The sequence below is a fragment of the Anoplopoma fimbria genome, chromosome 19 (assembly GCF_027596085.1).
Source record: "Anoplopoma fimbria isolate UVic2021 breed Golden Eagle Sablefish chromosome 19, Afim_UVic_2022, whole genome shotgun sequence".
In the NCBI taxonomy this organism is placed as follows: Eukaryota; Metazoa; Chordata; class Actinopteri; order Perciformes; family Anoplopomatidae; genus Anoplopoma; species Anoplopoma fimbria.
Window position 1 is genome coordinate 19,676,198 of NC_072467.1, and position 15,211 is coordinate 19,691,408.

Sequence of the window (15,211 nt, forward strand, 5' to 3'; positions counted from 1 at the left end):
TAAACAAGCATCTAAGAGCATAAACCAGAGCAAAAGTACAGAAACAAACTAATACGAATACAATAAGTGCAACAAACTAATATGAATGCAATAAGTGCAACAAACTAATACGAATACAATAAGTGCAACAAACTAATACGAATACAATAAGTGCAACAAACTAATACGAATACAATAAGTACAACAAACTAATACGAATGCAATAAGTACAACAAACTAATATGAATACAATAAGTGCAACAAACTAATACGAATACAATAAGTGCAACAAACTAATAAGAATACAATAAGTGCAACAAACTAATACGAATACAATAAGTGCTAAGCGGAAGGCTCAGGTAGTACTTCTTGAAGAGGTGACTGTAATGTCGCTATGGGGGCTTTCACGTGGTCTTCTATAGAGAGTTCAGTGACCTATTTGTAGTTTATGGTGTTTTATCTGCTGTGGCTTCACTATGATATTCCTAAAATGGCTAATAACCTTCCTTTTCAGATAGAAAATGCACATTATAAGACTCAGCCCCTGTCCCTATTTAATTAGATTAGATTCAACTTTATTGTCATTGCACAGAGTACAAGTACTCATCTATACGCATCTAACCAGAAGTGCAAAAGAAGCAGTTAAGGTGCAGTGCAATGTGCTGGATAAATAACAGTATAAATAACTGAGAAATAATAATAAAATGGTGATCGTGTTTTAATATAAAAACCCAGGTAATTATCATCCACATTAATGATGATGTTCCTGTTTCCACATTTTCTCAGGAGTCTATATTAGGCGCTTGTTTATTTAAATTGGATTAAGCAAGAGTATTTCCCGCTTGTTTATGGCCTCACGTTGCATAAGGGGGTCCATAAATCTCTTCCAGTCGAAAGTGAGGTGGTTTAAAATGCAGTTTTCCTCGCTGTCTTCGGCCATGCTTTTCCTCTGGGGGTCATAGGTCACGTTCCCCTTTTGTGCTGGGCTGTTCTTTCCCTGGGGGGAGGGGGAGGCTTATCTTCTTTTGTTGTGTTGGACTTGCAGGGCGAGGCCTCACGTGGGGGGAGATGTGTGGGGGTGTGTGATGTGTGTGTGTGTGTGTGTGTGTGTGTGTGTGTGTGTGTGTGTGTGTGTGTGTGTGTGTGTGTGTGTGTGTGTGTGTGTGTGTGTGAGGAGGGGGGTGGGCATTGTCAAGTACTGTTTGCTATAGCAGAGAGGCAGGGAGGGGGGGGGGGGGCAGCCTAATTATCAAATCTTTCATTATTGCTCCAACAGCTGCACAATCCAAAAATAATATTCATACCATTTATGAATTCCAATTTAATCCTTGTATCCATAGCAATTTCAAGGCAACTAGAGCATGCTCTATTAAACAGAGCCTAGAAGAGGTTTGTATGCATAATGTGATATGCGACCTATTTTGCCATACATGCACAAGAGCCCACTATGTAACATGCATTACCGATAAGGGGCTGCTATAAAAAGATGGTCTCAACCTCTGTGGAGAATCAGGTTTCATTCAAATGGAGGAACAATATAATAATGCCGTCCCATCTGCAGCATCCACATATTTCCTTTGACTCAATTAGCTCTCGGGGGATTTTATTGAATGGATTTGTTATTAAAGTAGCAGGATTCTTGTAAAGAGCAGCTCCTGTTTCTCTCCTTGTTATATCCAATATATACAGGACAGTTTTCTATATAGTTCATCATGGTATCGCACCAGTTTATGCACGTCCTTCTCTTTTCTAAGAAATGTTTTCTGGGCTGGATTCCAGAGGCCGATGCCTAGTCGCCAGCACCTTCCAATACTTGCCTCCTATTCTTAATCTCAGATTATTACTACTGTAATCCTATCCTAATCCTCCACACGTACCATGCTTTTGTTGTTTATGTCAAATGTTTACCCCTCATGCAGTTGAGCTGAGGTCCCGCTCACCCATCATCATCATCATCATCATCATCATCCAGCCTTTAAATTTCCACCCCTTCCTAACAAACTGCACAGTATAAAAATAGGCCGGCTTTAAACCCAAATGGGTCACATCATGTTTTTTTTTTAAACACGTCGCCTCGAACTTGGAGGCACACTTTTTCTCAGCTCTGTCTTTCTGGAAATCATTTGCAGAATGGCGACCAACTAAAGGGCTCTCAAAATGGAGAGGGAGAACTTCATCTTATCGTTCTTTTCTAGAGGAAATCTACTGGGTCAAGATGTACTAAGCACTCATGATAACACTGCCTTATCAGGAGCCACTTCAACCATATTAATGCAAATTCTGAGATGAATGTATATGTTCCTTTTTTGTTCTTTTAAATAATAATAGATATATTTTATTGTTTTTGACTGAGGGAGTACAGTGAGGCCTGGGTTGGTTCAGTAGATATCTAATCACGCAGGTTTGTCTTTTTCATTTCAGAGACAAACACCTGCATCCCATTCATCTCTCTTTCTTTATTTATAGTTCATGCAAGTATCTGAGCCCTTGTGGAACTTTGAAAAGAGGAGGAAGGTAATTAAATGACATGAGAATGCTATAAGGTATTGATTTTCTCTTTTCAAATACAATTTAAAACTAATCCCACTGCCTTCTGATTGAATCATTTTTTATCAGGAAGATGGGGATTGACATGAATGGCCAAATTCATTAGATTCAAATAGATGGTTTTCTTGTATCCTAAAAAAAAAAAAAAAAAAATCCCACACCCTTCCCACAGTCACACAGTCACAGCACGAGAGAACGCCTCAACTGGAAACAATACATCCTATGACAATATTCAGCCCAGACAAAGAAGCAGTCCAAATACGGGGCTGCTCCACAAAAGCTAGCCCGGATCTGAATGAGGGGCCAACCCCTACGTACCTCATAGGCAGGTCCTCATTCCTGACAGAGATCCCGGTCGCAGAGGGGGGACAGCGCATGCTGTTGGCATACAAACTCTGCACCAGGGCCAGCTCAGAAGAGTGTTCCAACATCGGTGCTCTGGAAAAATCCACCCGGTGTAATGGACACTTTCTTCTCTTTCCCTCTTTCCTCTATGTGTTCCTCTCCCTTTCTCTGTCTCCCGCCCACCCTTTTTCCTCGGTTTAGTGCAGCAGAGCGGCGCCCACCCCCTTCGCTGACTGGCGTGGCTGAAATAATCCTCTCTGACAGCTCATCGTGCGCTAATGCATTGTGCTGCCTGCGGCAGCCCAGTTTGCAGGCTGTAAAGCTGTGGCCACAGTAGCACTCTTGCACTAATTGACACCCATATTAGGAAAACTTCGGCAAATTGGACACGGATGATTTATTACCAATGTCAGACTGGGAGAAATTAGAGGAAACAGAGACACCGTTGCTTCAACATCTCATCCACAAGTCCTGGTTTTGTGTCACACTTCTGTGAACCTTGGCACGTACGAATGCTCCACATGAAGGCCAAAGCATACTCCTGCTAATGGGTCTATCAAGCCCGGTATCCTAAAATCTGTGCCCATTATAAGTATTTATTTCTAACATTAAACATTCTGCTCATCACCTGTACATATTGCAGGTAAATGAAGCAGCTCCTGTATAGAAGTACATGTCACTGTATCCCCATGAGCTGGCTGATGATACACCAGCGGGTGACGGGTGGAGAACTGACAACCTCAAGCCATTATTATTCTAAGGTAGATGGGGATAAAGATAGCCTGCTAGAATATAAGCATACATTGTAGTCAGCATGCATACTTGTTAAATAAGGACAGGATCCAGCTCTGGGCCTACCTAAAGTATTCCAGAGCATGATGTACATATATTCATGACATGTTCCTGTATGTCATTTTGCTGAATGATCTAGGATATGACATTCCTCATTACCATTAAATTATTTGAAGTCCTACCCACCAAATGATGGCATATCGAAGAGTGCTTTCACAAAAACACCTTGCATATTTATTTGCATTGAACAGAGCTTTTCCTGTGTTCTGAGCTGTATATCCGGTAACATGATGAAGGAAAGGCAGTTTTTTTTTAAGCTGCTGAACATTGCAGCACACATATTCATAACTAACTCACTTGATGCATGTTTTGCTGTCCCCATGGCATCCGATTAAAAAATTTGAAAGAGATTTGAAACAATATTCCTTGCACAAAACCCAAGAGAAATTAAAACTAGGTCTCATTCTCCCATAGGGGTGGTGTCCTGTTAGAGTAACGTGACATTAAGTAGGAAAGTCATCTGAAACAGGGTCATGTCAGTGTGTGCTGGTATTGCAGCCGAGAAGAGCAGCGTGAAGGGGCTCTACTTCCTCTGATCAAGGCACAAAAAAAGCCTCTCCTCATTCCAGCCCTGCTCTTTTCTGCTGACATGAATATTTTAACGGCTGAAATCCAGTTCTTTATGATGTGTTGCTGCTTAGTATGACTGTCAGCGCCACTGGCGTCATGTTGAGCACAGAATCTCTGAAAGCTCTGATCTACCAACATGTAAGGTGCACCATAAAATGCTCAGTATGATAATGTTGTGCACACTAATGCTTTCCAGTTAAAACCTAATTCAAAAGAATTAAAATAATACGACACAAAATGGCACGTGAATGCTGTATGAGATGTGTTTGTGCAACTTGTGACCATGCGGCAAATATGCATCGCTCTGAGAAAACAGCCACATCCTGCTCACATCCACAGTGAAGAGAAAGGTGGTGTTAGTGCATGAAAAAAAAAATGAAAAAAGGCACTCATGCCTGTCATGTGAAATAGCAGCACATGTTTACTGCACTGCAGGTGGCCTTGTGATGAGTGAAAGCTACCATCAGCTTTCCCTTTTCACCACTTGTGGGCTCTCCTGGGACTGATTGCATGAACAAATACCGTCTGTGTTTTTGTAGATTAAAACTGAAACTGTAACGGCTCGGTGCACATTGTGTTCTGTAGCGTGTACTACTGCACAGTGCTGCACACGTGAGTTCAAACCCAGAAGTTCAATTTATATTCTGTATTACATCAGAATAATATCTCGTTTATGAAGCAGTGTAGATGCATCTGGACGAGGTGAAACATTTTCTTTACCTAATAAGAGATAAAGACATAATCCTTTTTCATGTCAGACGAGGCAAAGCTCTATCTTTACCAGCGCTGGGCAGTACAATTTATGATCTGACAGATGCTAGCAACACGCTTCGACTGTTTGAGACCTGACACCAGCATGTGTGATTGAAGAGGGAGAGAGGCCCACAACCACGAGTGGAGTTAGCTTGTTAGCAGTAGAGGATACTGCTAACTATGACTTTCTTGCCATTTGAATTCATACAAAGTCTCCTCTGTCTCTCAACAATAACCCGTTGGTTAAATAGTTTATCACTCAAGTGCTTCATTGCTCATTTAGTTATTAATATACAGAATTCCCCCCTCTCACTCTGTGTTAAATTACTGTTCATGTGGCCTTGCATGAGTGAATGCATCTCATATGATTAAAAAGCTTCACCACATTGAAATGTCAGCTTATTTTGGTGCAGAAGTCATTTTTACTTCCCCTTTTACTTCGGTCACACATCATTTTTTCCACTTCCTCTTTCATTTAGTGTAATCGGCAGACACTGGGTAGATTTCCATCAGGGCCATCTATGGGAGAGGCACACTCAAATGACAGAATCCATAAAAGTTCACAAGTTCTAAAAGTGAATGAAGCAGATGGGCCTTTTTTTTTTCTATAGACGATATGATGCATGCACATATAATCAAGGTATCCGAGAGCTTGGGGTTTAATCCTATTTATATTGAAACCATGACTGCTGTCTGTGAGTGCACACACTAAATAAGGGCATTGAATTCAGTGAGTGGGTGTGCCACAATTTCCTACAATTAAATGAGGGCAACACTGAAATGATCATTTTTTTTGCACCAAAGTAGAAAATAATGAAAGGTATCCTCAGCTAGTCAGGACTCAAACCTCATTTTTGTAACAGCAATCAAGACACAAATTAGGTTGTTATCACACAATCATGTCTGAACAAGATTTTATTGAACTAATCCATGCTTTTACCCGTAGTAGGTTGGACGACTTAAATAAGCTTTTCTAAGGTTTTCCTAAAAGCATTGACAGCTCATTCACAACAATGCTGCTATGCACATCACTTCACTCTGTCAAATCATTACTTTAAAGTGCCGCGGCTGTTTAGAAATCATTAAATGGTTTTGAGCCTAAATTAATTTCTGATCTCCTGTCAACCAAATAGAATCTGAGGTCCAGCCAGCACGGGTCCGCTGATTGTTCCCAGAAATAAATAGGAGCACAGAGAATCTGATAAACATCTAGACCTTTTCAGAGTCCAGTATGTGAAGTCAAGCTTGAATGGTAATAAAATCCTCTGATTTAAACGGAACAGTTGCGAACCTGTTAGCTTGAGCATTTGACTTGAATGGAAAAAGCCAGATCATAAAATATGATAGTCCACTGATAGCTGGAGAGACACACTTTACTACCTCACATGCTCTTCTATAGATTGCTAAGTCTTAATAGCTTCTGAGTGGCTGTAAATCCTATTTCCAGTCATCTGTAGGTCCTCTCCAGACGGATGGCACTTCTGCAGCCGGTTCTACTTGTGAGATAAGGATTCCATATAAATCAAATGAGAGACACCTGTCACATTTCTTACATTCATTATGTGGTTTTGTGAGCTGTTTTTTGTTTTTTTTTGCGGGCCTGCTGCGGTGTCTGTTCATGTCATGAGCAGCAGGCTGCGGTGTTTGTGCATGAATAATGACACCATGTGGTCATTGAGGGAAAAGCAAAAACAATTCTGCTGCAAATGGCACAGGAGACATATTGTCAGACGCACTACTAAAGATGGGAGAAGACAGCTCCTCACAATCCACAATCGATCTTTTCAGAAACTCCTCACTGTGCATTGTGACTGCCAAGCACTCTCCCACATATCTCACGAGTTGAAGTGTAGGACGGCAACTCCACAGAATAGCCCCAAATCCAGGCTAATGCATTGCACAGACTGCTGCAAGGGAGGATCCTGGGTTTTCTCTTTAACCAGCTGCACAATGCTGAGACACAAATCACTATGTCATAGAGTTTAGAATGAGCAGGAACAAAATTCAACATCTGAAACTCAGTTTGTTAAAATATTTCCAATCTATTCTATTCCATTAAAGCAAACGCAAACAATCAGCTACTGGAGAAAGAAAACATTTGAAATGAATTTTAGGGTACAATTTTGATGGTGATGACATTTACATCTTAAAGTCTGTGAGTACACAGACCGTTCATCTTTAATATTGAAATATCAGCGAAATGAATTACATTACAAGCACAGCTACAGTATTTAACTCCAGGACATATCCATATGAAGAAAAAATAAAAATACAAACTTTAAATTTAAAAAATGTACAGAAATTACAGAAAATCATTCGAGTTAAAAACCAATATCTGAAAATGGATTTAACAAGTCAGAATCCTCAGAACAAAATGCACTTGGCTTGGAAGTTGGTATTGACACATTTATACACACCTGATGCCATCCTCATTATATACATGACATATCAATGATACTGCAGAAAAATGGGGGAAAGGTTTGACTTGGTGGTCATTCCTTTTGAGACAACACAAAGGAAACAGAAATAAAGACAATGAATGCTAGTTGTTCTCTGGTTCTCTGCTTTGTTGAGCTCTCATCTTCGACAAATTGTCATGGCCTCCTTATACAAACATAATTGTTGCGATCTCCTACGAGTGGACATCCAAAACAACAAGCAAACAATTTACAGATGAAAAGGGAAAACCACAGAGCTCCACAGAGAACTAAGGCTGGATATGTGCTGGTTAAAGCCTTTTTTCTTACCAACTCACAACGCAATGGCTGACATCCTTTAAAAAAATCATCAGATGTTAGTATCAGCCACAATTTTAAACTTTCTTTTTCTTTATTTTACAGCAGTGCCACGAGTGTTCAGTGATGGCTTCAAGTCCAAAAAAGTCCAAAATATGTGCTTTTTGCATAGTCTCAATGCACTTTGTGTTTCCTTTTCTTGTGTTTTTTGTCCTTCTTCCTGCTTGAACATTTAACACAGAACCACTGCTGGTCCTCAGGGGGGGCTGTGAGGATCCCGACACAAGGCCTGAGGAGACGAGAAAGAAGAGGGTTAAGGCATGGGGAAAAATGTACAAGTGGTGTAACAGCACATGGATTTGTCAGTATGAGACTTTCCTCAGTTCAGGCTATGCCAAGTTAACTAAATGATTACTGTCAAATAAGCTTAATACTTGCTTTGAAAATGGAAAAAAACTGAAGCACCAACTGCCAATCAATGTCTGAAGAACCTGTCAAGTTGCCCAGTCAGGAAAAATAGCTAACTAACATTTCTATAGGCCACCAGCCAATAATATAGTACAATAAATATAGAGACGTTTCATGCATTATATGGAAACAAACTAATTCTTTACATTCCGATAAGCTTTGGCAGTGGGACCATTTAGGAGAAAAGACAAACGAGAGACCAGCGCTGGTAAACTTAGATCCATCATTTGGAAGCTTTATGGTTTTCCAGAAGGATTCAATGACACGGGACAAAGCTGTGTGGCTTGGGTGGCATCATGTCTCTGGAAACTTAAAACCACCAAACAAGCTGAACTGTTGTAACACCATCACTCAAGTTTGTCTTTTCAGGGCTTCACTGTAATGTTCCTCTACAAGTGCATTCAGTCAGAGACAAGGTGCTGTGATCCAGGAATTGTCCAGTGCTCTACTCAGACTCTCTTACTGCTGATGGATGGACCTCCATGACTACAGAGAGTTATTGGGTAAAACTTGAAAACAGTGAATGTACTTTTGATTGAGCATAACATTAAAACAACTGCATTTACAGCTGTGCTGCTGGCTCTAATGTTTGATTGTTAGTTATACAAATCATGCATTTATATATATATACCGTATTTTCCGCACTATAGGGCGCACTGGATTATAAGGCGCACTGTCAATGAATGGTCTATTTTCGATCTTTTTTCATATATAAGGCGCACCGGACTATAAGGCGCATTAAGCGAAACAAAACAGTCAGCCAGTCAAACTTCCTCCACTTCCGTACCATTGATTCATTAATGTTGAATTCTCTCGCAGCTGCTTTATTCCCATGTTCTACTGCGTGACTGATAGCCTTGAGTTTGAAGTCCGCGTCGTAAGCGTGTCTCTTGACAGGAGCCATTTTGGGGTCCTTATACACACACACTGTAATATTATGGTGAAGCACAGTATGTATTACTCCGCGACGCTCCTGACTACGGTGGCCGTGATGCTGCAAGCGGTGCGGCTTTGTAGTTTACCAAAGTCGTACTAAAACATGTTGACAGAGCGCCGTGTACCACACAAAATCGCTTCGAGGTCAGTAAGCACAACCAGAATTAATCCATATATAAAGCGCTCCGGATTATAAGGCGCACTGTCGGTTTTTGAGAAAATTAAAGGCTTTTAAGTGCGCCTTATAGTGCGGAAAATACGGTATATATATATATATATTTTATTTTTTTCTATTCACTTTTTAAACTTCTTTTCTATCTACTTAATATTACCACATTTGCACATTTGAGTCTTTTTTTAATAAGAATCATCTATTACTAACAGATCAGCATTTGTTCAATTTTTTTTCTTCTTCATGCAACTTTAAAGTAGGTGAAGTTGTGCAAGAAACCCTGACTCTGCTTTTACTTTTTTCTTACCAACCGTCTCACTGACCAATGAGCCAAACTTGACTTAATGCTAAAAATGTCTTCGCCTACATTTCTATTTTTCCCCAAACGCTCTACTGAAAATAGAGATGTTGATATCCCTCCGATGCTGACTCAAGTAGATGGATCAACTTCTCAACTATGCTCAACTATAATGTTATATGAAACACACACCGTGGTACAAAGGGAGTCATTGGACCAGTAAATACAAAGAAAAAAGTCTCTTACCAATGATACCAATCATCACAGTCATCACATCCTATCATGGGGCTGCCATCATCAGGTTTGTTGCATCCGGGACAAATCCAGATCTGGTTTCCCCATTCGTCTCGGATCTAAGTTAAATTCATTTGACAGAAAGCATTAGCAACACGCTGCTCAATGACAAAATGGCTAATACATAAACAATGGATAGTGTTAAACAGTGTCATCATGTGCACCAACTATGAATGAATAAAAGAAGAGCACTCACCACGTAGGTGCTGACGGTCTCGGTTACGACGCTGCGGACCGGGGTTTTGAAGGATGCGGAGGGAGAGAGCAGAGGGGCGGAGGGGAGCAGCGATGACGGGGCAGGAGCTGGTGGAAGCGGAGAGGGAGGTGGGGGCAGAGTGGGTATGACAGGGCAGAGCACCGGGGGTGGTGGGGGAGTCCGAGGGCGATTCCCAGGTCCAGACTTGGTTGCGGGGGTCTTGGGTGCCGGCATCTTGGGCTCTGAATTTGGAACCACCTTGCTGATAACACTGGTGATGGACAGAGACGGACACTAGTTACCACAAATAGGAGCCTTTCATCTTTATGCTATATAATGTAAAGAATATAAACAAATGTCAGAATACTTGTAACCACTAAGCGAAGGAAATATGTAGTGATAACATCCTTGGAATATGCTTTTTGTGTTCCAATATATACTTGATGAGTTTATTTTTTAACTTGAAAATGAAATCTCTATCTCAGGGAGACTTATCTTATTAAACCCACCTTACGTATTTTATTTTTATCTATATTAATAGCAATTCCATACATAAGTTTTGACATATACGATTTTTCAAATCCTAAGTATAAACATGTTTTTTCTTTCAATAAAATAAAATAAGCCACACTTTTTCCAAAATGTTAAGTTAATTAAAGTTTACAAAACTTTTTATTTCAATCAGGAACTTTATCATCCCCCAAAAAAGAGTAAATAAGACTATGAATCTGAGTAGGCATTCAATGTAAGCTTTATGTTGAGTTTTTAATACTGCTACAATGATGATCATACTAATAAAAAATATGTAATTCTACAGAAGGTTGATACCCAGCACTATTAATATGTGTCACAATGATACTGCTGCAGAAACAAACATCTTCTGTTTGTTTTTTTTAAATAAAAATAAATAAATAAAACTTAATGTCACATGCTAGAGGTGATGGAGAAATATCACTAGAAACATTCATTCAGTTCTTACATTTTGTCCTGGCCTGCTCCCACCCTCAGCGTCAGTCTGGGGATGACTGGAGACAGTAGAGCTGCTGGAGTGTCTACTTTCACCTAAGGAAGCAGGAAGCAGGAAGCAGGAAGGACAGGTTAGATATCAGTAGCACTCTTAACACAAATACATAATGACATACCAAACAAAAAAAAAAGTTACCTTCTCCAATCGAATCCTCTCTTTTTCTTTCTCCTTCTCCTTTTCTCGTTTCTCCTTTTCCCTCTCCTTTTCTTTCCTCTTCTCTTCCTTCTCCCTCTCCTTTTCTTTGGCCTTCTCTCGCTCCTTATCCTTCTCCTTGTCTTTCTTCTTCTTCTTCTCCTTCTTGTCCTTCTTCTTGTCCTTCTCCTTGCTCTTTACCTCCTTGTCCTGGAGGATCGGGGCCAAAGAAGGAAGCATGGAGGGGATGCGCAGGCAGGCGGAGGGGCTGAACAGTGGCGGGAGCTCGCTCAGAGCAAAGGGGGCCAGCGAAGATGGTTTCTGTCTGTCCTCCTTGCTCCGGTCTTTACCCTTGTCCCTCTTATCCTTGTCCTTTTTGCTTTTCTCTTTATCTTTCTTCTTGTCTTTGTGTTTCTCCTTCTCCTTCTTAGGGCCATCTCCATCTCTGGTTTTTATCTTGATGGAGCCCTCGGGCAGAGTGAAGTCCCGCTGAAGGAAGTGCTCGTCGTCCTTCATTCCAAACTCCTTCCAGGGCATCTTGCCATCCTTGGAAAAGTCCTTGTTTTTATCCCTGTTCTTCTCCTTGTTCTTGTCTTTCAGCTTGCCCTTATCCTTTTCCCGGTCTTTATCTTTCGGCTTGTCTTTCTCCTTCTTCTTCATTTTAGTTTTGAGCTCCTTCTTCAGCTTTTTCTTCACATCGACTGGTGGCACCATCTTGTTCTTCTCCTCAAACAACTTCATCAGAGGTTCAGGAGTAGGTGGCGAGGCCGAACCGGATGACACGTAGCCTCCTTGGTCTATCACGGGTGCCGACGGACCCCCCTGGTTGACCTTTCGGATCACCTCATTGATTGAATCATCCATAGTCCAATTTCCTGGGCCTGCGTGTGCCTGGAAGTGAAGTGGTGTTGACGTGTCTTTTACAGAGATGCCGATGGAGAGTTTAGGAGTCGACGGCTCCATGATTGTCAGCCTCCTGGGGCTGGAGAATCCATTGCTATCCGAATCAGAACCCGAGGAGAAAGCAAAAGGGTCAGGCTCCCGCTCAGCACACGCTCTGGCTATCACAGCATCGATGGAGTCATCGATGTCTGCGTTATCAGGCTCTAGTTTCTTGAAGGGGCCCTCGGCTAACTCCCGGTCTTCTATATTTTGACGCATGTGGATGTTTTCTTTGCCCATCCTCTCATTCAGCGTGCACAGCGGTAGCTTATGCATGCTATCTGTCTTGCTCTGGGGTTGGGATGCTTTGGCTGAACCCATCTTTGGGCTCTTCGGGCTCTTAGGACTCTTCGTCCTCCCTGGAGATTTCTTCTTCTCCTTAGACGATTTCGGAGAATGGATGGGACTACCGCCCACCGGAACAGGAATGACCCCTTTAGGGGACTTAGTCCGTTGTCTGCCAGGGGATGAGACCTTAGACTTTCTTCCCGGAGTGGTAAGGCCCTTTTGATCAGAGTGTTTTGGTACCACAGGCTGCGGTCTGAAGGAAGGCAGGGCTCCAGAAGGTGTTTCCGGTGACAGGGGGTCAAGGCTATCATGAGAAGGCAGCATGCCTGGAGGAACACGTTGAGGGTTGAGAGAGGTGAGGGGCTCCCTGGGCTCGACCCCCCATTCTGGGCTGAGGCCGGTGTACATGCGTGGTCTCTTGGAGGTAGGCATCATTCCCATAGCTGAATCAGGACTGTCCAGGTGCCTCTTCAGTGGGTGGTTCTCATCGTTGACCGTCTCATCCTCGTCCATATCCTCCTCATCCTCCTCCAGTGCCACCTGCATAGCTTCGGCTGAAGTGCCCATGTCAGCGAGGACCTCCTCCTCCTCCTCTTCTAGAGAGGAAAAAGACAAAAACATGTGTTAAGCACTGTTTCAAAGAATCTCCAAGCATTCTTACATTCACAATAAGTGTTTTAACACTTAACCAGATTATTATGTTGGCCCATCCTACCCAAAGATATGGATTCATATCCGCAGTTGCTAGTTCATTTGGGAAGCCTGGCTAAAACTGCAGTCTAATGAAATGTATAACCTTTACAATGGATTTTGTTGAAAATGTATAGAGAGATGTTGATTCAACTTAATGATCATTTTGGAGTTTGTGTGTTGTGATATGCTCTATATCCACCCTCATTGATAGAAATGGAGTGGATAAAGTACTTAGAATAAACTAAATCAACAAAAAAAATGTAGAATCATCATGAATCATCATGTTTTAGCTAAATGCTCCCAATACTGGCATGTGAGTGTCTTATTAATATCATATTCTACAAGCTGTGGATTGGTTGAAAACATTTTGTCTACCAAAAATGAACTTCCCACCAACGTAAACACTGAATACACACACTCAGAGATGTCCATATCGTCTTTATATGCACCGACCTTCTTGTAAGGAGACCAGGGGTGGCAGGTGATCTGGAATGTAATCCTTCCTTTCCTCTGCATCTCTGGCTCCAGGCTGGGGAAACTGCAGGACGTTGTTTTTGCTGACGGGGAAGAGCGGAGTCTGTTGGGCGAAGGCCACGGGCTCCAGGTTGTGGACATAGTCCTCCAGCTCACTCAGACTGACCCCCAAGAGTCTGAAGGCCTGGCTGACATCATCCAGGACCGGATCCGTCCTTCCATCTGAAATGCAGCATCACAGCAAAGCTCTTTAAAACCCCCTGATGTGCAAGTATATTAATGACTACATCATTCTGCTAGGGTTGCTGCACTTTGCAGCAAATACAAGGAGGTGCACTTGAAGTAATGCTCAACAGGTCCCTCATTTATAAAGTGAATCTTTTAATAAATAACTAATGGGACTAACCCATCTAACATGGACTAACCCACCGCTGGAAGACACATCACAGCCACAATCACAACAACCCACAGAAGCCACTGTACTTTTCTTTTTTGACACATCAACCTTTGCTAGGGGGCGCCAGCTGCAGACACAGTCAACAACAACGTGATCGACTCCTTCAAGTGTTAAGGGTTAAAAAAAAAAGAAAAAAGTAATGTGGGATTACACTTACAGAGCTCAGAGTACCGATGGCAGACCCTGGCCAGCTGCTGGATGTATCTATGCAGCACATCGGACAGCTGATCGCACGCAGTGAGCTGGATCGCATCCCAGCCCAGAGCCTGGCAGATCTGCGCCACCGAAACACGCAGCAGCGAGCGGGCATAGCTCTCGCACATCTCGCTGACTTGGTTACGGTATCAATCCCGCTCAGTTCCTCTCCCCAAACATGATCCCAGCCTTCATGTTTCACTGAAACCCCTCGTAGGGGGCGAGGGGTGGGGGGGCTTGAGAAAACCCGCTACAGCGGTCAATTTAGGACATCTACTTCAGTAAATATATTGGCGCTTTCGCCAGAGTCGCCATCTTGATTCCATCGATAGACCCATCCCCGAAAACTACACTGCGCATGCGCAGTAATCACCGTCTGCCTACAGCGCTCTGCTGCGTTCGAGCGGTTCACCGACGGTTGACGTTGCGCAGTAACACCGTTTGATAAAGTAGTTACTTAAATATGAAGTTCACGTGTAGCTGTGTAATATGTTGGGCGTTTTAGATGTGTATTGCAGTCATGTTTAAGACTGGTTGTGGTTGAGGGCGTTTTGCTCGGGAATAGTTTCAAACCACGTGTTTAACGTGCAGAACACCGGTGACTAGTTTCTGTTTCCGCCTCACATCCGCTGTGTCACTCCGCCGTGAAAAGAAAAAAAAAAAAAAAGAACGGCCGTCAACGGTTCCGGATTCAGACTAACTGACTTCACTGGCTTCACTGGCCGCAATAAGTCGAAACTATTTAGTGAAGTTTTTAATGATGGAAGTTATGTAGGCCGCCATGTTAAGAGACACTTAATTAAAACATACGAGCTATTAAATAAATCTATAAAAATAAAAACAGTAAAAGAGAGTGGG

General features: G+C 42.2%; 1 protein-coding gene across 1 annotated transcript; it reads right to left on the reverse strand.

Annotated features, from left to right (window-relative positions):
• Nucleotides 1-7,111: 7,111 nt before the first annotated feature.
• Nucleotides 7,112-14,959, reverse strand: taf3 (TAF3 RNA polymerase II, TATA box binding protein (TBP)-associated facto). The gene is made up of 7 exons (XM_054619951.1): nt 14,316-14,959; nt 13,681-13,923; nt 11,308-13,130; nt 11,125-11,207; nt 10,146-10,416; nt 9,902-10,008; nt 7,112-8,070 (listed from the first exon to the last, which is right to left on the reverse strand). The coding sequence occupies exons 1-7, from the start codon at nt 14,479-14,481 to the stop codon at nt 7,956-7,958; spliced, it is 2,808 nt and encodes a 935-aa protein (XP_054475926.1). The 5' UTR covers nt 14,482-14,959; the 3' UTR covers nt 7,112-7,955.
• Between the last annotated feature and the right edge of the window lie 252 nt (nt 14,960-15,211).

Excerpts from the sequence above, each read along its gene's own strand:
- taf3 (XM_054619951.1), bottom strand. The coding sequence starts at position 14,481 with ATGTGCGAGAGCTATGCCCGCTCGCTGCTGCGTGTTTCGGTGGCGCAG. Across the intron at positions 13,131-13,680 it reads CCTGGTCTCCTTACAAGAAG|AAGAGGAGGAGGAGGAGGTC; the intron begins GTCGGTGCATAT and ends TTTCCTCTCTAG. Across the intron at positions 10,009-10,145 it reads AGACCGTCAGCACCTACGTG|ATCCGAGACGAATGGGGAAA; the intron begins GTGAGTGCTCTT and ends AATTTAACTTAG.